The following is a 23,305-nucleotide window of genomic DNA, read 5'->3' as shown; positions in this document are numbered from 1 at the left end:
TCAATTAAGATAAATATATTTTTGAGTTCAGTCAACTTAAAAATAACAGTTATTTTACCTTAATTCATTTATTAAATTAAGTAGATGTAACTTTGGTGCTGCTGTTAGATCAGCAGCGCAAGGAATTGTGGGATACAATTCCCTTTGCCTATCTGGACGGATTTGGGTACAAGTGTAGATTTTTGTCAAAATATGTTTCAGTGTAGCTGTTTTACTGTGTTTTGCTGAGTTATTTTACCCTGCTTTGTTCAATTCTTTCTGCACCATGAGTGAAAGGGAGGGAGAGGATGATGAGGATATTTAGCAACACTAGTGCAACAGTGTTACATAAGAACTGAAGTTACAGAGTCATAAATAAATGCTTGGTATATATTTTAAATCAAATCTGCATCATTTATTTTAATTTTATAAAAATGAAAAAATCTGCAGCCTCTAACTTAGACATCTGAGTGTTCAAAAAGTACAATGAATTAATATGGGAAAACATTTAATTGAATTGGAGTAAAATTACATTTAGTTTGATAAATATGTAAATTTGAGTTGTATAAACAACCATTGAGTTGGATAGACATAAGAAATTAGGTTGAATACATTTAACTCAATTACTTGTTACTAATTGAATCAATTCATTTAAGTTTTATAAGTTGTGTAGATAATCATCACAATGTAATTGGATATAAGATCAGAAACTTGCGCGTTTACTTTGTCCGTTCTTTTTCTCCAAGCAGAAACTCTTTTTGCTGATGCAGCCGTATTACTTTCTTGATGGACGTATAATCTTCATACGCCGTCATTAAAATCTCCGACTCCGTCTCACTGAAGTATAGCGCTCTCTTTTGTTCTCCATGCGTTTCCATGGTGACTCCGGAAATTGGCGATCCATTAAAAATGCCTTTATGTACCTGCCGTGCACGTGCATCAACCCAGGGTTACCTGGTCGAGCGTAATTATGCTAACTCATATCCGGTCTTTTGGAACCGACATACCCAGAGTATGCAAGTTCAGGCGGACTTCAGCCAGAGTTGAGGGTTAAAGTCAGTGTAGTTTAAACGTGCCTTCTGGAATACCCCCCGGGGCTTTAGCTCCAGTGTTGACGTTTTTTAAATTACTGTAACTCTTTGACTCTTTTCTATGACTCCAAAGGATTCCGAAGAAGAGAAAAGCAGCGTCATAGTTCCAGTAGTCCAATGAACATGTTTGATTATTTTCTCCTGTATTAAAGGGTTAAGGTGCTCACTCTAACCAGCAGATTTATGAACTTGTAGAAAACATTTGACAAAATCTCTATGGGCAGATAGTTTTCACTGCTTAGAAATGACAAATATTTTCAGTACTTAGATGGAGTTCAAAAACTCCTACTGCAGTTCATGCTTTGAATGATGACTTATGTACTTTGTATAAAAAGACACAGCAAGTAAAACCCAACAAGGCTGAAAGTTTGTGCAGAGCAAACAACACAGTTTTTCACATGACATCATGAAATTGTGTTGGAGAATCCAAACAGGACTTTGAGAAATAAACTTCAACCAGACGAAAACAGCACACTGTAAACTAAACTGTGATAAACTTAACCTGAAGCGGGAACCAAAAAGGGTGACAGAACAGAGGACCTGTCACCAACTTACTGAAAACCTGACAACTGAAATAGACTAGAGACTAATTAACTTAAACAGAAACAGCTGTGGATGATTGAAATGAAACGCTGCTGTGACTGAGGGGGAACAGAACACAACCTGAACGCAAAGCTGAACTTATTTCTAAAAAGAAAATCAGACAATTCTTTAAAAAGCTCCAATCCTCACTATATTTGAGGCTTCAATTGTATTTACATGTGACTTTCAAATTCTCAGTGGCCACAACAACCTCAATGGGAGTTTCAAACTACCGTTAGTTTTGTTTTTCTCCCTTGGTGATGTCAAGATGGCAACCACTCCAGAGATAATAAAAAAGAAAACTGGCTTTTCATTTTCCCAAATACCATCTGGGTTCCTCCATGTACCTGTCAATCAAATCTGCTTAGTCTCAACCATTGACTGTATATGAGAACTGGACTGAGTGACCCTTCCCTCCTGGCAATCCAAACAGGAAGCACCAATGATGTGTTTTCTTTATTGCTCATTATTCAAGTTATAGACTGACAAATCAGATGCCTCACAGTATTGTTCAAACTGTTTGACAGAATTGGTGCAGCCCCCTTTTTAAGTGGTATTGGTGTGGCTACCAATAAGCTCACTCCTGATTGGTGGGAGTGGTTACAATAGAAACGTTGACGATTTACTGACGATTTCTGGCTCCAACATTACGTCTGTATCGCGAAAAAGTACGCCATTTTCATTGGGTGACGTGTCACTCATTCGATCCAGTTCTCATATACAGTCGATGGACCCAACCAACCAATTCCTGTCTTCCCCCAGCCTTCAATGTAAAGCGTGACACCGTTCCACTATGGGCGTTTGGATAAAACTACAAGTGTTGCATTAACATATTCCATACAAGCATTTGGTGTGAGTTACAAAATGATCAGGAGTTCATTGTGTCACTGTGGTGTCATCTTCTCTGCCTTTATCTCCTTCCTCTCTGCCTCCATGCTCTGTCATTACTGCACCTCGGTTGTCAAGTCAGGCCTTTGTTTCCAGGATTATTTTCAAAACCATTGTCTCCCATCACAAAGCATATGGCTATGATGACATGGTCTGCATTGTCTTTCAACCTGCTTTAGGAAGCAGGTCTTCAAGAGCAGGAGACAGAGCAGCTACGCTCAGACCAAAGCTGTTGATTCTCAGCACAGAGTAGAAGACACACAAGCCCGGGTGAGTTCATATGTCAGACGATGAGCCGTCCAACAGGATGCCGGCTGCATTGCCCAAGTGTACTTTTTTTCCCACAGGTTTTGTTTGCACACCAAAGCTCCGTGCATTCATGATGCTCTGCGAAGACACGCAGATTTTTACAGTAGAATGTGTCCTGTTGAAGTGTTTGTTGACATGCCCAACAGACGAGATCCTGATGCAGCAGGATCAGCGGCAAGCACTTTGTTTGCTCTTGCAATGAACTCCTGAGACAGTGTGTCTTCTAACCGCTCACTGGATGAAGGAGTGTTTGCTGCCAAGCTGTGTGCAAACACAGAGAGAGCGCAGCTCAAACCCAACACCGGACATCTGAAAGTTCTCAGAATCACCGTCTATACAAGACAAAAAAAACAATTTGACATTTGCATCTTTACAACAGCCATCAACAACCAGACGATAGAAGATATTTGGAACATAGTTCCCTTAATTCACTTTAAGGAGGCGCATGTGCATGTTGCTTAAGTCTTTGGTGTTAATTTTGGTTCACAAAACTTTTATTCATATCAGTCTTTTTTTTTCTTCCTTTTAATGCAAATAATTAAATATTTAATAAGTTAACGCCTTACTGTGTGAAAGAAATTTCATCACATTTCATGCTATAAAAAGAATTAAATTGTCCATCCTATACATTTTCAGAACCCCCTTATGGAGTTATGAGGTTGCTGGAGCCTATCCCCACTACTGTTGGGGCGAAGGCGAGATACCCCGAACAGGCCACACAGTCACAGAAACCACTGTGGTGTGGGAAAAACTGGAGCGCCCGGAGAAAACCCACCAATGCACGAGGAGAACATGCAAACCCCATACAGATAGGACCCGGCTGGGAGTCCAACCAGGGCCTTCACACTCTGAGGTGAGAGCGCTAACCTCTACACTGAGATCAGCCCAAACTGAAGTATTAAAGAAAAAAATGAAAGCAATATCTTTAAAACATTAGTTCTTCCTCATTTTTAAAGATTGTTTTGCGTTTTCAGTGATAAAATGCTGCAAAAAACCTAAAAGACTTTTATTTTGAAGAAAAAAATCAAAAGTTGCTTGTATTTATTCCTCTTATTTATTTGGGTTTCTCATCTTCTTACGATCCAGAAAAAAAAACATTTTGGGGCCAAAAAAATGTTACAGAATTCCGAGAGAGCATTATCACGAAAATATTCTAATGTTTTTTTTTTCTTTTTTATATTCAAAAACTAAATGCTTAGTGTGAAATTATCAAAACAAAAGTTTTCAAAAACCTACAAATTTACAACCAAACATAATGAGCCATTTAGTACAGAAATTTAGCGTTTAAAAGTTGAAATATTTTAAATAAATAAATAAATAAAATGCATTCATAAAGAGTTTTTTTCAGAATCCCAGCGGTTTAGTTTTATTTACTAAAAAAAATGCTGTTTTGTCATTTTTAAATTAAAAGTATGTTTATTAAAGTGCATAAGTTTAATGTATTGTGTTTGGCTCAAATTTGATATCAATCTGGGCTTGTGTTCAAATTCCTTCACTACTTAGAGTACTATACAGCATTTGCCATTTAGCAGTGATGTCTGAAACTATCTACAATTCCAAAATCCCTTGCCCCATAAATTTCCCAGAAGTCTCTGCGAATAGCTCACTACATTGGAGAATATAGACCACAATGCATTTTCATGTGAAAAAAAAATAGTTTTATTTATATGTTAGAAACATCCAAGTTTTCATCTTCAGAACACAATGTATTTATAAAAAGTCTTCGTAGAATGTCACCGTGAAATTGGTGACGCATTATTTGATGTTTTAAAAAAAAAAAAAGTACTGATCATGGTGTCCAAATTGCTTTAAAAATCCAGGGCACTGGATAGTCCCACACCACATAGTCTTTTTTTATTAGTCAGAGGGCAATTCATACAGAGTTTGAGAACTTTTAAAGAGGGCCCCCAGCAGCTCAGGTTCCACTTTGGGGGGCCCAATGTCAGAAGTGGGACAAATACATGATATGTGCTGAATTTATTCCTGTTTTGTTTTTTTTATTTAAAAAAATGAATGCACAAATAAAACTTGTTGCAAAAATCAACATATTAACATCTGTCGAGGTCTGCTTCTCGTGAGAGAAAAAAAAAGCTGAAATCAATTTTTGACCATGTTGGCCACGCCCCCTGCCTCGGTGAACCGTTTTCCACGCCGCGCGGGGATTGGCGCTGTTGCTATGAGTGTAAACAAAGCTCTCTCTGCCTCTCTCCCTCTCTTTCTCCCCGCTCCTCCTCCTCCGCCTCCTCCTCTCCCCGCTAATGTTTTTCCTGAGCCGGTTGCCTAGCAACGAAGGCGTTTCCCCGAGATTTAAGGATACCTCTCACGCTGGTGCCTCACTCTGCTCAGACTGCCGCCGGCTCGCAGCTCGGCACAAGGCGGGAGGGATCCCCCTGCTCCGGCCCTCCACCACCGCGTCCAGCCCGGCCTGGAGTCTCCAAAGTGTCGCGGAACTTTACCCAGGGAGACTATTTTAAAAGAAAAACAAACAAACAGACAAACAAAAAAGGCGGCAGAAGAAGAAGAAGAAGAAGGACTTCCCAACCCACAGCTCTAACTGATGAGGTGAAACTTGTGGTCCCCCACGCGGCACCGGGCGCGCGGCTCCTCGGGGGACTCACCTTGTCCTCTCTGTCTGTGTGATTTCAGGCAGCCTCCAAATGACGTCGAGATGGCGTTAGGCGGAACACTGCTGCCGTCCATATCCACGTTCGCCAGCGGCCCGGTCGACAAGAGCAGAACCATCGGAAGCGCCTACATTGTGAGTGGCACGCGCGCGCGAGCACGATCAAAGGGCTGCTGCGCGCGCGAAAGCATGCAGCCCGTCTGCAGCCGGTTTGTGTTGTTGCTGGAGCCGGGGCTTGACAGCACGCGCGTGCTGCAGCAACAACAACACCATGACTGGAAATCACTGAACTTAAAGTCAAGTTTTGATGGTTAACCTGAAGGGTGTTAGGTGATAAAAATGATTTATCCATGAGAGCATTTGAGGGATTAACATCAGATTAACAGGCGGATTACAGCAGGACGCTCCTCAATATTTATACCAATTCTTTTCTCCTCAGAAATGGAAGGAGGAGCTGTTCCATGTTAAGAGATCCAGTGTTCCTGCAGGAAGTAGCTGCTCTGACCTGGACCTTCCCACCGCCACCAGCATGTCCAAGAAAGACCCAGAACCTGATCTGGACTTAGACTATGACTTTATTTTGTCCAACTCCATCCTGCAGCAGCAGCAGCAACAGCAGCAGCAGCAGGAGGAGGATGGCGGTGGCCTGGCGTGCGGCTCTGCCCGGGTGCTGTCTCCCTCCCCCGGCTCCTTCTCCTCGTCTTTCCAGCTCCCTTCCCCTCAGGACGCCGCCAGTGAGCTCTTGTACACCATCCCAGACATCAGCGACGTTTCTCCCTCGGGAGGATTCGTGGCTGAACTCATGAGACCCGAGCTGGACCCCGCGTATCTCCATCCCACCGGGGTCCACGGCAAGTTTGTCGTCAAGGCAACAATGGAGGCGGGAGAGTACGGCAAGGCCTGCGCCAACGCCGGGTCGGACTCGCGAGTATCTCCGTCCTTCCCCTGCCACAGGATAAAGCAGGAGAACCCCAGTAACTGCACCATCTCCCAGACCGTGGATCTCCACCTAAGCCGGGGAGGCCAGCAGCGGCCCGGACACTTGGATTTACACGGGTTCCCCAGCGGGGGGCGTTCCGTCACTGCCAGCAGGTTATCCTCGACCTCCTCTCTTTCGCCGGACCTTCCTCTCGGGCGGGAGCACCAGCTGGGGCATCCTCTCACCCAGATGCCCCTACCTCCGCAGGGATATCACCACGGCTCTCCGCAGGGATACCCCTCCTACCCTCAGACGTCCGCCATGCAGTACCCAGGTCATTACCCCGCCCTACTGGTCGTAAACGATGTTGTTTACCTTTCGGCGTATGCTGTCAAGGGTCGCTACAGCGTATTATCTTTCACTGATTTGCACAGGTAGATTTGGCGGAGGTTTTTACACCGGGTGCCCTTCCTGAAACAACCCTGCATGTATTTTATCCAGGCTGGGGACCGGCACAGGAAGACCCAGACTTTGGCCCCCTTGTGGCTACATAGTTGGGCAATAACATAAGACGTTGATATATATACATTAAAAAAAGACAGATGCTCAGTTCTTGGTGGATCTTGGGTTTGGTTTCACCACGGTCAATCAAGTGGTGGATCCCATCGTCCTGAGACTTCCTGTCAGTAGCGGACCTGCGCTTGTTGTTTCAAAAAACCAACCCAGCTTGAACTGTAGTTGTTTGGCGGGTTACAAATCGACATGTCTCCAGACCTTGTAGGGTTTTTAAAATACTCTGAACCCGAGTGTAGCTAGTTTTCTAAAGGACTTCTGCCAACCGTCTACAAGTCGGCGGGGATTCTCCAGACGTGTTTTGACGGGAGCCATGTTTGTTCTTCCTTCGCAGAGGCGCTGATGATCTCTAGCGGGGACTGCCTCCCAGAGGAGCCCAAGCCCAAGCGCGGCAGGCGCTCGTGGCCGAGAAAGAGGGTGGCGACGCACACCTGCGACTACGTGGGCTGCGGGAAAACGTACACCAAGAGCTCCCACCTGAAAGCACATCACCGCACGCACACAGGTATTCTCCCCGCCCTCCGTCCTGCCTGCCCGGGTTTGGGGTTGGGAAAAATTGTATGAGGAGGATGGTGGAGCAAGCGGTGAAGAAGGGGGGAGGGGGCAGAGAAGCTGTTCAACAGGTGCGGTGGAACCAGCTTGATACTGATCCCTGCTCAAACACAAATCCCAGGCGGATGGTTTAGGCGCATGAGTTGCAGGACAGGATGGACCTCTTTTTTTTTTTTGTAGGTGTTGGGGCCTGCGACGCCATAACCTGAGGGTCAGCGCTAACCGCTCTCGTGTGTGTTTGTTTCCCCCCTCAGGGGAGAAGCCGTACCACTGCGACTGGGAGGGCTGCGGCTGGAAGTTTGCACGTTCCGACGAGCTCACCCGCCACTACAGGAAGCACACGGGTCACCGGCCGTTCCAGTGTCAGAAATGCGACCGGGCCTTCTCCAGGTCGGACCACCTGGCTCTCCACATGAAGAGGCACTTATGAGACCCGGGTCAGGGACCAGAAACGACGACCAAAGCCGGAGGCTCCAGGACGGAAGAACATCTAAATATATTCATGTATTCATGGAAAGCTGAACAAACTGATATTTTATTTTGAATTCTTGCCTTCAAACTGGAGTCAAGCAACAAGACAAGCTGTGGTGTTTCATGGCAGAAAAAAAAGAGCATTACTCCTTTAAGAAAAAACGCCTTCTTCAAAAACTCATCCTGTGACTCGACGAGGCCTTTCATCCGGGGTTGTATTTTTTTGTTTTTTATTTTTTTTTTACGACAGGGACCAAACTGGAATTTTTGTCTTATTTAACCGACAAAACTTGGATGGACCAGGTGCCGACCGCTTTTAACTGGAAAACATCAGGGAAACCAAACATCTCCAGAGGCCTTCAACCAGCAGCCACGCCATCACAGACAAACAAAAAAAGAAAACGCCATTAATAATGCTCACCTGCAACGGCATGGATTTCAGGTACACCCCCTCCCCCCTCATGCAGAATGGTGCTTAAGGTTTATTTTTCTAAACAAAAAAGGTACCAAAGATCCAGAAACGAAAGGAGGCGACAACAGTTTTTATCCCACAAAAGAAAAAGTGCCATAGCAGTCGTTTGGAAACTTCCTCAATTGACTTCAGGTGATTTTATTTTTTTTCTTTTATTTTGAAAAGCGGTGATGGCAATCTTCAGTGCACTGCAGCTGCAAAGTGCAATAATTTATATGAGACTTTCATATTTTTGTATTTGAGTAACTCAGAACAAAAAAAAAACTGTTTATAACTGATATATGTAATATAATCTCAAGACTTTTGTACATTTTGTAAATATGAAATGCTTTGTTATTGTTTTGTATTTTATGGTATAATAAAACAAAATGTATTTGAAATAATGGAGGGGGGGGGTTTCCTGAAAGAATGAAGCCCGTTTCGAAGGCAGCCACAATATCCTGCCTGATAGCGGTGAGAGCGCCGCCGGCAAACGAACACAATGATAGAAAAAAAAAAAAAAAAGAAAGAAAGTACACTCCAACAATGTCCTCCTTCTTGGGGTTTCTCTTTCCACCTGTCACAGGAAAGAAAGAAAACAGGACAACCGAGTGACTGGCTGACATTCAAATCCGACACCAGATCTGAGCTGCAGCGGATGAGCTAAAGATGCTGCAGAGATGCGGGAAACCAAAGCTTCCACCGTTTTAGCCACTTCCAACAGGAAATTTCCTCATCCAGATGGAAGAACACAAACTGGAAACGATTCGGAAAAGTTGCATTGATCAAATTAAATGTTGGTGCAAAAAAAAAAAAAAAAAAACCTTAAAACTCCTGTTTGTCTGTAATCTATAGAATTAAGACGCTCCAGATGTGTCTGGATGATGCATTTGTGAAGGGATCTTCCTCTGAAACAGCGGCAGAAGTTCCTGCAGAGAAAAGTACAGCTCACCTTTAAACTAAAAGTGTGGTTTGAACATTTACAATAACTTCACCTGAACACAGGAGTAGAATTCACTGCATTTAGACGAAAGACCTGAAGCTCTGGAAGATGTTGTGGTCTTTAGAGCCCCCTGGTGGTTGTTAGACGAATTGCAGGGCAGGTTTTAGTCCATATAGAGATGGACATCAAAATTAGGCAATAGTAAACTAAACAATAGTTAACTAAAATAATTTTAGAAATAATTAAAATTATAAATAGTCGTTTTATTATTAGATTAAGTAACCCTTGTGCTATCCTATCCAGTCAAGATGACCATTGATGTGTTCTCCCCACCATGACAAAGGTGAAGAGGATTTCATGTAATCCATGGAGGTTCACAAATCTTTGAAGAAAAAAGGTTCAACGCACTGTCTAGTGGGTCTAGATGACCCAACTCCCAATGTTAAAGTGCCTAGGATAGCACAAGGGTTAAATAGAATTTAAACAAAATGAGACTATGGAGCCTTTAAAAAGGAATGTGAAAGGTATAAAAAAAAGTACTACTTTTTTTGTTTTACTTTTAAGTCCCTTTGGGGGCTCCGTAGCATACCATCTATTAAAATACATATTTGATCTTTAATCCTGGATAACCCCGAGAACAATTTTCTTCTTGGATTTTGATCTGAATATGGTTTGTTTTTAATCATCTGTGTTCCCTTTGGTTAGCAACAGTTAATCCCTTGATTCCTGAATTCATTTCTTGGCTATGAAAGACAATGTTTACCTATTTTACTGCATTCATGTAGATGCTAAATTAAGGTAATTTTGGAGTCAGAGTGGTTTGATGCATATTTGCAACATAAGTGTCCAGGTGTCAACAGCAGCCCAAAAAAGTAAAATAAATAAATAAATAAGGCCTTTAGGTTCTCCCGGATTACGATGAAGTGGATTTGGGGAAAAAAAAGATCCCAAAACAAAATCTTCAGGTTTCAACCCTTCTCGTGTGTGAAATGAACAGGAATGCAGATGAACTGGGACACCAGATCGAGCGTCTTTTAATCATTCATTCATTTGAAGATGCTAACAGAACATCCATCATCACATCTGATGGTGAGCGCGTCTCATCAGGAACACTGGATGTAGAAGTGCAGAGGAAAACACTTTTAGGAGCTAAAAGGCTTCTTTTTTTTTTTGCAAGTTTGTAGTGAACATCAGAGAGAAATTGAAGGAAGAAAAATATGAAAAAGAAAAGTTTGTTTTAATCGTCGTCAAAGTTCTGCTGTAGAAGGAAGTTGGCCGCCAAGTTCTCGTTCTTCTCGCATGCAAAGTAGGCCTGAATGACGAGTCCCTCAGGAAATCCCAGGGCTTTCAGCTGCAAAACCGAAACAGAAACAGAATTCTCCGCTTACCATCACTGCAGGAGAGTCGGGAAACATTTAAACCTGCGCTGAACCTTCAGCAAAAAAAGAAAAAAACTCCTGATATTTGGTGAGACTTATGATCTAAAGTGGGTCAACGTTACCAATCACAGAACTATTCTCCGCCTCACCCTCTCGATGGCCTCCTTCTCCTGCGGTGTGACCTGGATGTAGCTCATCTGACTTTCTCCGGAAGTGTCAGCTCCTGTGCCTCCAGCCCCCCTCGCTCCTCCTCCTCCACCACCACCGCCACCTCCTCCTCCTCCTCCTCCTGGCACTGGATCAGGATTTGGCTCATTCAGCATCTGGATAAACTGCTCCTGGTGGTTGCTGATCTCCTGCAGAAGCAAATGACAGACTCGAAGAATGGAGCATCAAAAATCCGATAGAGACTAAAAATGATTTGACATAATATGAGTTAAACAGTTCTGCTGCAGATTCTCATGGAAGCTTCACAATAAAAGCTTTAAAAACATTTTATTATGATTAGTCTGTGTTCATTCATACCACATCGCTGTCATTGAAGCCACTTTAAAGCAAGTCATGCGTTTTAAATAAAGTTTTTCTATGAAAAAAAACTGCCTTTTCTCATTTTGTTTATTCTATTTATTCCAGAGGGGTTTTTTTTAGCATCAGAGTGTGAGGATTGGAATGAATGTATATCTATCCACACATACATCTAACTTAGAATTATTAGTCATCAATTGATTGGAAAATAAAAGAATTAAAATGTAATAGATTTGTGCATGCAGATGAAGAAGGCATCAGCAGACGCTTTTTTCCCAGGATGAGGTCAGAGGCTGCTATGGCTTCAACTGGCCACCAGATGTCGCCATTTTTCGTTGCATTGAAACCTTAAAATCAGATTTCTGAGAAAAAAACAATTCCTGTTTTTTTGTTTTCTGATACACATTTTTATGTTTGTTCTTCTTAATGTTCTTGTTTTTCATCCTCTTCTTCTGTGGTTCTCCGTCTGGTGCGACGTTTTCATAGTATTTCCTTTAGCAACTATGTTAGTAATGCTAGCGAGTTGCTTCACTGAAAATGGGAACCAAGGGAGAATTCGACAAATTTACAGATGGTTTCCCTCCTAAAATAGCTTCTTTTTTTCTTTTCTTCACATTGTGTTTCTTTTCTTTGCTTTGTTTTTCTGTTTTTAAACTTAGCCAGATGTTCCTGAACATTCCTGTTCATGGAAGCCTGCTTTGTTGGATTTGTTGTTGGGCTGGTGGAGGTCTGCTCCTCACCTGCAGCAGCTCCGGGTTCTCTCTGCCGATCTCCTGCAGGAGCGCTGGGAGCAGCGCGGCGTTCTGCTGGATCAGCTGCCGCATGACGTGGAACTGAGGCTGGTTTCTGAGGAAGCCCAGAGGATTTCCTGATGGTCCAGAAAGTGGAAGCAAATATTGCTTTTATTAGGGCGTCAAAAGAAAGGAAAAAAAAAGAAATGTGGTTGTCGTACCCCCTCCTGCACTCGGTGAGGACTCGGTGCTGGTGGGAGCGGCGGTGCCCCCTGCAGGCGCAGCTGGAGATTCGCTCACTGCAGGCGTGGAATCGGGTCCGGTTCTGGAGCCTTGATCTTGACCCGGGATACCCTAGGGGTGACACCGACAATAACTCCACCTTTTCGTGTGGAAGACAGCACCCTGGCTTTGGATTGGCTGTGGGAGGGTTGGGGGCGTGTCTTACAGAGAGCAGGTACTCCACGGCTCTGTCGGGGTTGTTGTAGCTGGCCCTCAGAGCGGCCACCACCTGCTCCCTCTCATAGCCCATCAGCATCATCTCGTTCACCATGGTGTCGTAGGACGAACCCGTCACTGGGAAGACAAACCAACAGTTTAAACGGCCAGTTCACCTCTCAGCTCGCCGCCCACACCGCAGCAGGCTCACCCAGAGTGGAAACGGCTTCGCTGAGCAGGTCTGTCGAAGACTCTGAGCTCCTGAAAGAGGATCAAACAGCGGTGAGGTCGGATGCCTCAGAGCGAGAACCACAAACACGGAGGCGCCTTTTACCTGGCGGGAGGCGGCGGTGGCGGCGGCTCGGCTGTGGAAGACTCTTTCTCTTCCAGCTTGTCAGCAGGTGCTACTTCTGCAGGTTTGTCTGCAACAGATGGTGGGGTGGGGGCCGCTGCAGCAGCCGCAGAGCTGGGAGCCGATGAAGGAGCTGATGAAGAGGCTGACGAAGACTTTGGGCTGGGCGCAGCAGTTTTAGGCTACAAAATAAAAGCATGTTCCCCAAACTTTGTGAGGTAAAATGGTACTTTAAATGTTTGATGACTTTTTGAAACTCCTAAATTCGGGTTTGTTTTAATCAAAAACAGTTTAAAGATCATGTAACATTTGCTTTAGGAAGCAGCAACAAAACCCTTTTATCCCTTGACAAAGTTTCAAAATAAAACCAATCTGCATTCTTGCTTATTTTTGTCTGAATAATAATGAGAACTTAATGGTTTTTCATAAACTTGCTGTGCAGCCTCAAACATTTTATTGATATTAAATTTCTTCCCATCCTTTTTGCATTATTGTGTTTAGAATAAAGATTTAAACTTGTCTTTTGGCAGCTAAAATAAAGTTGTCGCCTTTTCTTTTTTTTTTGTAGCGGTGGGTGCTGCCCTCCCACATCCCCTCAGCAGCAAAGGAAAAAAACGGCTGCTCTGCATCGAGATTCGCTATAAGTTACAATCACGATTGGAACAAAAAAACACACACACAATACCGCTAAATGAGACTCCATCCTAAAACAGGAAGTGAATTTTGTTTCTTTTAACAGATCTGAAATCTGTTAGCATCTGTCCGCATGAAAGCACAGCAGCTAAAACAAAAAAATGATCTTAAAAAACAAAAGTTTGAATCTCCAAATTGTATTCCTCCCCTTCAATTCCACCCGCCAAAATAAAAGCATAGAGGAACTTCTAAACAAGTGTGATGACATAAGACCACCTCTGCTTTTAGTGAAATTATTCCAATCTTTGATATTTTAGGGGGTGAATTAAAGAAAGTTGCTTTTGTGGAGGTTTTAGGAGCTCAGCATCAGACAGGTGTGCAGCCCCGCACACCAGCAGAGGCGGTTGACACTCAGACACGGTGTGAAAAAAAAGAGGAGAAAGTCACCAAAGGGATTCGCTTACGAATAAAGGAACAAAACGGAGGGATATAAAGGTTCCAAGCAAGCTTGCAATTCACCAGCGGTTTGTAATTCACCGACCTTTGTCACCATGACGACCACAAAGTTCTTCTCATCGATTTTGTATTCTTTGAGGGCCGTGTCGTCGCTGAGGATTTTTCCTGGAAAGAAGCAGAAAAGGATTTCTGAGGGATGGACGACATCCGTCTGGGTTTTACTCGCTCTGAAAACTAGAAAACGAGGATCTGTGCCGGTCACACAAATGATGGTCATTTACACAAAATCTGTTTTTAAAAGTTAATTTCTAAGCATTTATCTTTATTCTCAACCAAAATCTTTTGTTGACTCCTATTTTTCATGATATTCACTTCAACTGCAGCGCTCTACCCATTAAAGCAGAAAAGCATAAACACATCTGTCAATCATTGACTTAAAAAAACCCATAATAATCCGGCATAAAGCAGTAAATTGAAGCCCAGTCCCGTTCTGTTGATGATTTGGATCAAATGAGGCTGAAAAACAAGCAACTACTGAGCCACAAATGCATCAATCGAATCAAGAAAGTTCTTTTAAAAGCATAAGAAGCTACAGAAGTGGTTCGCTAACCTCCATCTGTCTTCTCACCAATGAATCATGGGAAAACTGTATTTTTTGGAAAGGATTGGTGTGGAAGCTTTACGTTTTGGTGCTTTTTTTGTGCTCATGTGAGCTCTAAAGGTGACACAATGATTTCTGTACTCAACTTGGAGTCCAAATGTGCACAGACGCGCAAGCCTGTTTCCCATTGTCGATCCCCATCAGTTAGGGGGGGAGGGGGCTGTGTGTAGGTCTGGGGAGGGGGTTCTATTTTAATTTTCGTGCTTGTTTTTATATTATTTATTTGGTTTTTCTTTAATGTAAAGCACTTGTAGGAAAAGCACTTTCTAAATAATGTTCGATTTGATTCAATGCTTCCTGGGTGAAGCTGATTTGAACATAGAATTTGCCGGACCCGGGTTAGCCTAACATAGGATCCAGTTGGATCCCTTCACCCTGATGTAAAACATAAAGTGCAGGTATCTAGCGATTTTATTTTATTCTGAAGTCAAAACTAAACTATGTTTGTAACGACAGTCAGAATTTTAACACTTTTTTGCCCACATTGACAAAAAAACTATTCTTCTAGAATACAAACAGAAGCAGCAGACATCGTCATCGCCTTAAATCAATCATTTTACATAACGTCAGCAATCAATTTGTAGTCTTTTTAAAGTTTCTTTTCAGCGTCTTTGAGGCTGTAACATGCATGTCAAAATAAAAGCACAGTTCGCTTTAAGACACATTTAAAATATTGAGGAACAGAACCTAAAATAACTATTTTATGGGTTTTGGTGAAACTTTATGTACCAAAAAGTACTTGTGTGTCAACAAAAGTGTGTTTGCAGCGTATCATCATTCTTGTGGTCACTATTAAACAACACAGCAAAGAAATACATAATTTAAGACAAATGACATCAAATTAAATGCATTTTTAAATATTTTAGGCTGAAAATTCTAGATTTCTGGACTTTATAGACCCGACAGTTTAAGATCTGAAGCAATTTTGTGTCAAATATGCAGAGAAATATACAAAAAAAACTTTTAGGCAAATCAAAGAGTACAGATCTTTCCGGATCTTAACCTGCCAGGACTATGGATGCAAACTGATCAGAACCGGTCTAAACATCACGTGAGTACTCAGAGGAAGAAAGAGGCAGGGAGGGACCCATCATACCGGCGTAGATCAGCTTCTGCCCGGCCACTGAAAAGCTCTCCTTCCCCTTTTCCTGCTCAATCCTCTCCTTTAACGTCTTCACCTGCAGAAGAAACAACAACACTGACAACAATGACTAGCAGTAAACAACAATACACACAGTGAGATGACTCAGCACTTCTGGAGCCATAAGGTCCAAGTTTCTGTTGTTAAGAAGGAAACCTCCTCTAAAATCTAGCTACAGACATCAACCATTGAATCTTAGCTGTTAGCAACAGATTTAGAGGAATAACGCGCATGTCCTTAAAGTTTATCGAAAGTAAAAGTTCGGAGTAAAAGATCTCTGTCATAAATGTTTAGGAACAGTGCGAAGGCTGGCGTGTAAATAGAAACAACTTTACTATCGTCATTACATTTAAGCACAGACAACAACATTTTGCCTGAGTTTTTGTATGTTATTTTAAATCAAAAGAGTATTATTTTGCTAGCGTAATGACTCTAGTCAATATGTTTTTAACAAAAACAAACAAAAAAACATTTACTGCTGTTTTAGTTGCTCCACATAAACAACTCCCGCTCGCGCATATTTCTCACCGTTTCTTCCTCATCGATGTCGATTTTGAAGGTCTGCTGTTGCAAAGTCTTTAAAGTTATCAGCATGTTGTAGGTCGGTTTACTTCTGGCTCCAATTTTAAAAAAATCTGTAAATCTAACTTGAAAGAAATCGCTTTTTTCCGTTGGCTCATTACAAACTGTCAGCCGCCATGATTTTTCGGTTCTCTTCTTCTGTGGCGGTAAAACCGGGTAACCCCCCCCCCTCATGAAAAAACACACTAGCGCCCCTGGTGGCTACACGTTGAACTTAATCAAATAATCTGCTGGACAATAAATCCAAATCAGTTGGTCCCACCACGGTTAAATTGATTTGATTGTGGAGGATATTCTATATATATTTTTCTTCATTATATTCTATATGTTTTTTTCAATATATATACACATTTTCACATAAAAATTAATCAAAACAGAATGTTATTTTTTCCTAACACTCTGAATAAGTAAGTAATACTGAAAAGTAATACCACAGATTTCATGTCATTTAAACATTAAACACACAGCTGTTTAAACAAAATTAAATTAAATAGGATTTAAAAAGTAAAATAGCATAACAATAACAATAAAAAAAATATATACAGCACAAATATTGGAGCAAATAATTAGCACTTTGACACTAAATTATTTTTTAAATTCACGTATTAAATGGTGTAGGCTGCACAATTGTATAGTGGTTAGCACTCTTGCCCCACTGGGAGAGGTTCAAATCCCTGCTGGAACCTTGCTGTGTGGATTTTGTATGTTCTCCCTGTGCATACACAGGTTTCCTCTTGGAAACCTACCGTGCCTCAATCCAAATGGTATTTGCAAATATCGAAATAATCAATTTAGTTATTTTTAAAATGATTCTATAATTTGAATAACAACTTGGCTCAAACCGATTGATCTGGTAGGTCGTGGGAATAAAAATTGATTCATGGCTTAAGCCGATTAATCTATACGCCCCTAAACGCAACCCACAGTGTTGTAAACAAATGTTTAGGAAACATTTGGTGGATCATAAAGTTATGGTGCTTATCATCACACTGTGAGATTTAACCCTTGTGCTATCTTAGATGACCCCACCCTTACATTGACGTGTTCTCCCTACCATGACAAAGGTGGATAAAGGTGGAAAGATTTCATGTAATCCATGGACACCAGTGAAGATCACAAATCACTGAAGAAAAAAGGTTCAGAGCACTGTCTAGTGGGTCTAGATGACCCAACTCCCAATAGTAAAGTGCCTAGGATAGCACAAGGGTTACAGGTGTTGTCTACGTTATTCGTGAGCCTCCATGGGAGGCTAAGACACAGGAGTGTGATGGAGGCCTGGATCCCCCCACCCACCCACTACCACCACCCACAGGATCTGCAGCTCTTGTCGAGGAGCGTGACGCCAGGAGAAACCTTGAGAAGTCTCGTCTACGGCCCAATAAGTCTGAGCTATTTTTGTAACATGAGAGGAGCTCCAAATCAGGAAGGTGGTTTTGATGTTGTGCCTGAGTAGAAATCTTTTTTTTTTTACTTTAAGACAACAAGAAATTCTGTTGAAGGGTTGCATCAAACAGCCAGATCTTTGCTGCTTTGACTCATTGAGGCCTTCAGAAAGACATTTTGCTTCCTTCTCTGCACCCCCTCTTTCATCTTTGGCTCTCGCTCCATCCCCTCATCTTTAGAGCAGCTTTGCCCACACCGGCCTTGGCCCGGGCTCTCATCAGACATTCCTCACGTAGCTCCCCTCTGGAGCGGCGCTGTCCTCCTCTCCCCTCCCTCGTCACCGTGACTGCGCCTCTCGCTTCTGTCTCCAGGCGTCGTCAGCATGCCACCGGCCCCCTCTGATGCAGTGAGCCGCAGAGATTACAATCTGATCCCTGGTGACTTGGAGATATTTTTAAGAGATGATGTTAGACAAGTGAAATAAAGACTGAGCACAGCTAAAGACGACAGCAGAGGAAGTGTGGAGGATGGAGGCTTTTGGAAAAGCCGGCAGTCGTTGAAGACTGGCTGATGAGGCTGCGGGTTTGTGTGAAAGGAGCTGCGATTTCTGGTCAGCAGAGCTTCTGCAGGGTTTGGAGTGGAGTGCAGAGAAAACGGAGGGGTGTAGCAGACAGTGAAGGTCACAGGGGTGCCTTCTCAGCTCAAAGCTATTTCCTGCTAACAAGAAGGTGCAGAGACTGTTACCGATTTGAACAGATGCTCTGCAGTCACTTGTGCAGGAATTCATTCTGTGAAAACTTGTGACAGAGCATCATCTCAGCTCTGCATCTACAAGGTCCAAAATGTCCCTGATCTTCATCCGAAAACACCAGGATTATGACTTTATGCAATCATTGCTGGCATATGACAGTGTCTGAAGGCAGACACTAACATGAGTCAGCAGATTCTCTCAAGAAAAACCCTAAGGGGCAGCTGAGGGTTACTCAAAGGGCAACTAAAATCTTATTAAAGACCCTCTCCAATGAAATAGGCATTTTTAACATGTTTTGTGGAATTTTTTTAAGGATTGAGTACATATATAAAGAAAAAAAAGAGCTCAAAGTATATCTTTATTCAAATCGTTGGGATTCAGGATCAGAGGAAAAAATGCCGTTGGAAAAATCCTGTAGCAGCGACGCAGGAGCTACAGTGGACACAAGCATCCACTTCCAGATACACAGATCCATGGATTTCCTCGTCTGAGCTGGCATCTGGAACAAAATTGTACATCTGGAAAGCTCCCACATTTTTGTTACCGTTAAAGTTAGCTTGGGATTGGAAAAGAGGTTTTCCTCAGGGGATTTTTAAAAATGGCAGAAAATCAATAAGTGGATTTATAATTGCTTTGGTCAAAGAATAGGATTTTAAAATAAAATAAAAGCTTTTTTTTTTAACCCAAGAGTTTTTTCTAATGTGTTAAATATTCTTATCACCACAGTGGACATCAATATCAATATATATATATATATATATATATATATATATATATATATATATATATATATATATATATATATATATATATATATATATATATATATATATATTTAAATAGTTTTTTCCGTATTTCTTTAATATTTAACTTTATGATATTCTTTCTTTGCAGAACTTTGGTGACCTGCTGTCTGTAAAAATGATCAGATATACAATTTGTTTGGGAGTTTTGCTCTTTTTGCAGTTTGAGAAAACGCTAAAAGATATGAAAAAAATGCACCTGTTAATTTTTAATAAGTCCAAATCCGATGATTCTTTAGTCTATCTCACAATTAGTCTATTCTTTTACTCAAATATACAATAGTTTGATGTTTACATTAGAAAAGCGGTTGCACGGTGGCGCAGTGGTTAGCGCTCTTGCCTCACAGCAAGAAGGCCCCCGGTTCAAGTCCCGGCTGGGGGACATGAAAAACAGAACATCAGTGGGGGACCTTTCTGTGTGGAGTTTGCATGTTCTCCCCGTGCATGCGTGGGTTCTCTCCGGGGTCTCCGGCTTCCTCCCACCATCCAAAAACATGCTTCATAGGTTAATTGGCAACTCTAAATTGACCATAGGTGTGAGTGCGGGAGTGAATGGGTGTGTGTGTGAGTGAGGACATTCTACCCTGCAACAAACTGGCGACTTGTTCAGGGTGTCCCCCCTGCCTTTGCCCACAAGTGGCCGGGATAGGCTCCGGCAGCCCCGTGACCCCGAAAGGGATAAAACGGTTAAGAAAATGAATGAATGACATTAGAAAAGCTACACAAACATTTGTGCAGATAAGGACCCAATACTCTGTTATCTGATAACTTTATTATCAAGTTAAAAAAAGACAATGAATTACAATATTTACAGAATATCCAGAGATAAATGGAATAAAATTGTAAACAATCATTCTAGGCAACATCACAACCCACCATCAGATTTATATGGGAAAAAAGGCAAGAAGGAGAAATCCTAGTTTCCAACTATGGAGACAACAGTCTGAAAGGAGAAATGCATCAGAAACCAACTAAACATATATACAAGTATCCAGTGTTTTCAGCAGGGGCTTCACTTTGGGTAAACTGGGAAGATTTACAGCCCAGAGGCTGCACACAGTGAGGGGATTCAGAGTCATTTTTCCATTCAAATAACCACACAACAACAAACGGTGTTGGCTCGACAGCTTTGCACCCAGATTGTCCCAAGCGGTCTCCTGCTTCCCGTTGGATTTGGGTGACGAGCTGCCTCACGGAGCTTATTTCTACAACTACGGTTCACTCTCAAGACAAGACGAGCCGGGCCCGCCAAACACAAAGCGTTGAGGTCACACGCTCCTGCGGCGTCTCCAGGAGCGGACGTCGTCTCCACCGACCGCTGGGGTGGAGTGAGAGCGACGAGGCGGGGTTCACCTGGAGTGTGAGAGCTGCAATCCCCCCCCGGATGGACAGTGGAGTGTCAGAATAGAGGCTGGCCGAGGATTTAGGCCAAGCCCAGAGGAGGAGAAAGCAAGTTCAACTGGAGGGAGGTGAAGGCGTGCGCGCCTCTTCGGTTACCGCTCTCATTACAGTACGAAAGGAGGACATTTTTCTTCAAAACCAGACATTGTACAACAGTGTAATAATGTTGGACAGGGGCTTAAATCCCTTAATCCCCCCCCTTAAGGAGAAGTTGTTTTTTTTCCTTTCAAAAACTGAGAACACCTAAAGGAAACCAGGGTTAAAGAATCCTTTCTGAAACAGCACAGTTCAAACACTAAACGAGTAGTTTGTTTCTATACATGGCTGCAGACATGAAGTCCACCCGGGTTCTGCTCCAATTCTAACCGTCCAGACCCAGATTTTTACCGTCCACAGAGAAGAAGCAGCAAACGCAGCAGGCTTGGTTGAAATTTTGCTACCAAGTACAACTTCCGCATGAGTTTTAACGTGTTATTTTCAGGCTTTTGGCCGGTTTGTTTCAGCTTTTTTAAATAGACGTCTGTGTTTCTGGAACTGGACTCAAGTTTGACTTCATCTCTCATAAGGCTTTAGGGCATTCGAGCAGCAATTCCCAACAAATACAATCTCTGCCTTTTGTCAACATCTCCTAGAAGAGAACCCAAAAAAAGAACTGTAAACAGACGGATTTGTCAACACACAATGAGAAATGTTGTTTTTTTTGTTTGGATTTAGTTTTTTTGGAGAATTTAGCAACCTTCTGATCTGTTGACACCCGTCTCTTTAGTGGACAAAACAGAGCAGGAACCTTGGAGGTGAGTTTATGAAAAATGGCAAAAGATCCCAAAAGCCAACATGGCTCAAAACGCATCCAGAAATTTCACGCGTGGCCTTCTTGACACAAAAACAAAATACACGTAGAAGGTCTACGCCAGCTTTATAGATGGAGGAGCAAAGTGATGATCACTACCATTTACGACTCGGAAGACAAACCACAAATTCTTCTAAACACTCAATTATGACACTAAAGTTGTTTCTTTGTGCTGATACCCAAATATGAAAAGCACAAAATCTAATTCAAGTGAGTTCAAATCGAGTTTTAGGGTAAAATTTGAAGGTTTTTCCTTAGAATTTTCTCTCAAACTGATTACATTTGAACAGCATAACGATCACCAGTAGAGTTGCGCTTTAAGGCACTTCGAGCACGGTCTTCCTCAAATGACCTCATCCGGTTCACGTGGTTCACGTGGTTCACGTGGTCGCACAGTCCCACGCTCGGCGTTCAAAGGACGGCGGTTTCTGATTTGGGTCAAGAGGCCATTATTGTGAAATTCTAAGGTTTGGTTCCAGGTTGGTACTGAATGAACGGACAGCTGGGGCTTGAACCGGTTTCCCAAACCAAACAATTGTCAACGAATTAAAACGGCCAAAAAAAAAAAAAAAAGTAGCAACAGTGAAAAACCAACGGGGACGTCACAGATGGAAAGCTTTCACATACAACCGGAATTCCTACAGTTTGCCAGAAACGCAAACGGTTCAAATCCTTCCGAGCGGAGAGAACGTGATTTAAGGTGCCGCTTCCATACAGATTATTCGGAAATACCCAACATTAAAAAGTAAATGAGGTAAAACTCCAATTTGGAAATGAAAACTGGCAGCTCTATAGTGGGCCAAGGTTAGAAATGCTTTCATAACCCTGTCGTAAATTCACAGAACCCCTGTTTTTGGATGAGCAACGTGGAGCCAACAGCAAAAGGTGCTTCAAACAATAAAAATGCTCAATTTTGTTTTTGACCAACGTCTTCATAAATAGCTTAGTTTTATCTAAGTTGGATCTTTCACTGTAGATTTGACCAGAATGTCAGCAATAAAGAGTTTCTGTTCACTATTGGTTACCAATATAATAAGATCTGTCCTATGGGACTGCCCATTTAGAGAGCTCAGCCGTTTAATGCAGCACAACCTAATACTTGTATATGTAACACCTAAAATGTACTAATGCACCAACTCAATTAAAAAGTCACTTTTTTTTGTTTTTTTCTGTCCTATTTTCCAATGGATCCTACCCATTTCCTACAACGAGATTCCAGAGGCAACAATCAGGTCAAGTGCATTGTTGATCCTTTTTGGTGTCGAGCTTGTCTTTGTCTTCCACATGCTGGCTTTGACTCGTCAGCAACAGCTCAGCAGGATTTCCTTCCTCCTTGCTGTCTCCCGCCGGCTCCGGTCTGGAATCTTCAGGCGCTGAGGAGCCGGTGGAAGACGGAGCGGGGATCTCCGCCGCTGGGGTGGAGCTGGTGTTGTTCACCACCCTGAAGAAAAAGACGTGAAGCACAAATGGTTGTGTCAGTGACATTTATAAATCATTTTTTAACTGGAAACAGTGTCCTAACCTGCAATTTTAGACTTACAAAGAGGGAGAACTTCATAAAAAATGAACATGGAGAACATGTTCTACCAGACAGTTTGTGCTGAAAGACACAAAAATAGGTCTGAGGGGAAAAAGGGAGTTACTGACATGCCGTGTCGGAGGACGTGCCGCTCCCATTCCTGACTGTTGGTGAAACAGCGTCCACAGAACTCGCAGGGAAGACGCTTCTCCTGCACGTCTCCACTGCTTGGCCCAGAGCCAGAGTTGCTGCCGGGTGATGCAATGACTTCTGGGAAATTGAGTTCAAAGTTGACATGGTTTAGAACGTGCCCCTTTTC

The 23,305-nt window shown here is 42.5% G+C and overlaps 3 protein-coding genes across 6 annotated transcripts in view; 1 reads left to right on the top strand and 2 right to left on the bottom strand.

Annotated features, from left to right (window-relative positions):
- The first annotated feature begins 5,095 nt into the window (after positions 1–5,095).
- klf4 (Kruppel like factor 4) lies at positions 5,096–9,261 on the top strand. 2 transcript variants are annotated; one of them, XR_002874264.1, is made up of 6 exons: positions 5,096–5,411; positions 5,496–5,607; positions 5,912–6,725; positions 7,299–7,469; positions 7,771–8,912; positions 9,025–9,261. XR_002874264.1 is itself a non-coding variant. In XM_011481601.3 (5 exons), the coding sequence occupies exons 1-5, from the start codon at positions 5,407–5,409 to the stop codon at positions 7,944–7,946; spliced, it is 1,278 nt and encodes a 425-aa protein (XP_011479903.1). In that variant the 5' UTR covers positions 5,096–5,406; the 3' UTR covers positions 7,947–9,261. The 2 variants fall into 2 exon arrangements, 1 of the variants encoding a protein (XP_011479903.1); XM_011481601.3 differs by having other exon boundaries at positions 7,771–9,261.
- Positions 9,262–10,387: 1,126 nt separating this feature from the next.
- On the bottom strand, positions 10,388–16,436 carry rad23b (RAD23 homolog B, nucleotide excision repair protein). The gene is made up of 10 exons (XM_004074582.4): positions 16,226–16,436; positions 15,653–15,734; positions 13,981–14,060; positions 12,789–12,988; positions 12,666–12,715; positions 12,465–12,592; positions 12,238–12,370; positions 12,026–12,153; positions 10,910–11,116; positions 10,388–10,732 (listed from the first exon to the last, which is right to left on the bottom strand). The coding sequence occupies exons 1-10, from the start codon at positions 16,289–16,291 to the stop codon at positions 10,619–10,621; spliced, it is 1,188 nt and encodes a 395-aa protein (XP_004074630.1). The 5' UTR covers positions 16,292–16,436; the 3' UTR covers positions 10,388–10,618.
- Positions 16,437–19,968: 3,532 nt separating this feature from the next.
- The window catches only part of znf462 (zinc finger protein 462), a 40,852-nt gene continuing 37,515 nt past the window's right edge, over positions 19,969–23,305 (bottom strand). For all 3 annotated transcript variants that reach the window (XM_011481598.3, XM_011481600.3, XM_011481599.3), the window contains exons 12-13: positions 23,115–23,256; positions 19,969–22,908 (exon numbers count right to left, since the gene is read on the bottom strand). In XM_011481598.3, coding sequence (XP_011479900.1) covers positions 22,701–22,908; positions 23,115–23,256 — 350 coding nt within the window. In that variant the 3' untranslated portion in view covers positions 19,969–22,700. The remainder of the gene's footprint in view (positions 22,909–23,114; positions 23,257–23,305) is intronic.

Source organism: Oryzias latipes, chromosome 12 (assembly GCF_002234675.1).
Source record: "Oryzias latipes chromosome 12, ASM223467v1".
Lineage (NCBI taxonomy): Eukaryota > Metazoa > Chordata > Actinopteri > Beloniformes > Adrianichthyidae > Oryzias > Oryzias latipes.
The sequence above is the reverse complement of the archived record's forward strand: the minus strand, read 5'-3'. Positions and strand labels throughout refer to the sequence as shown.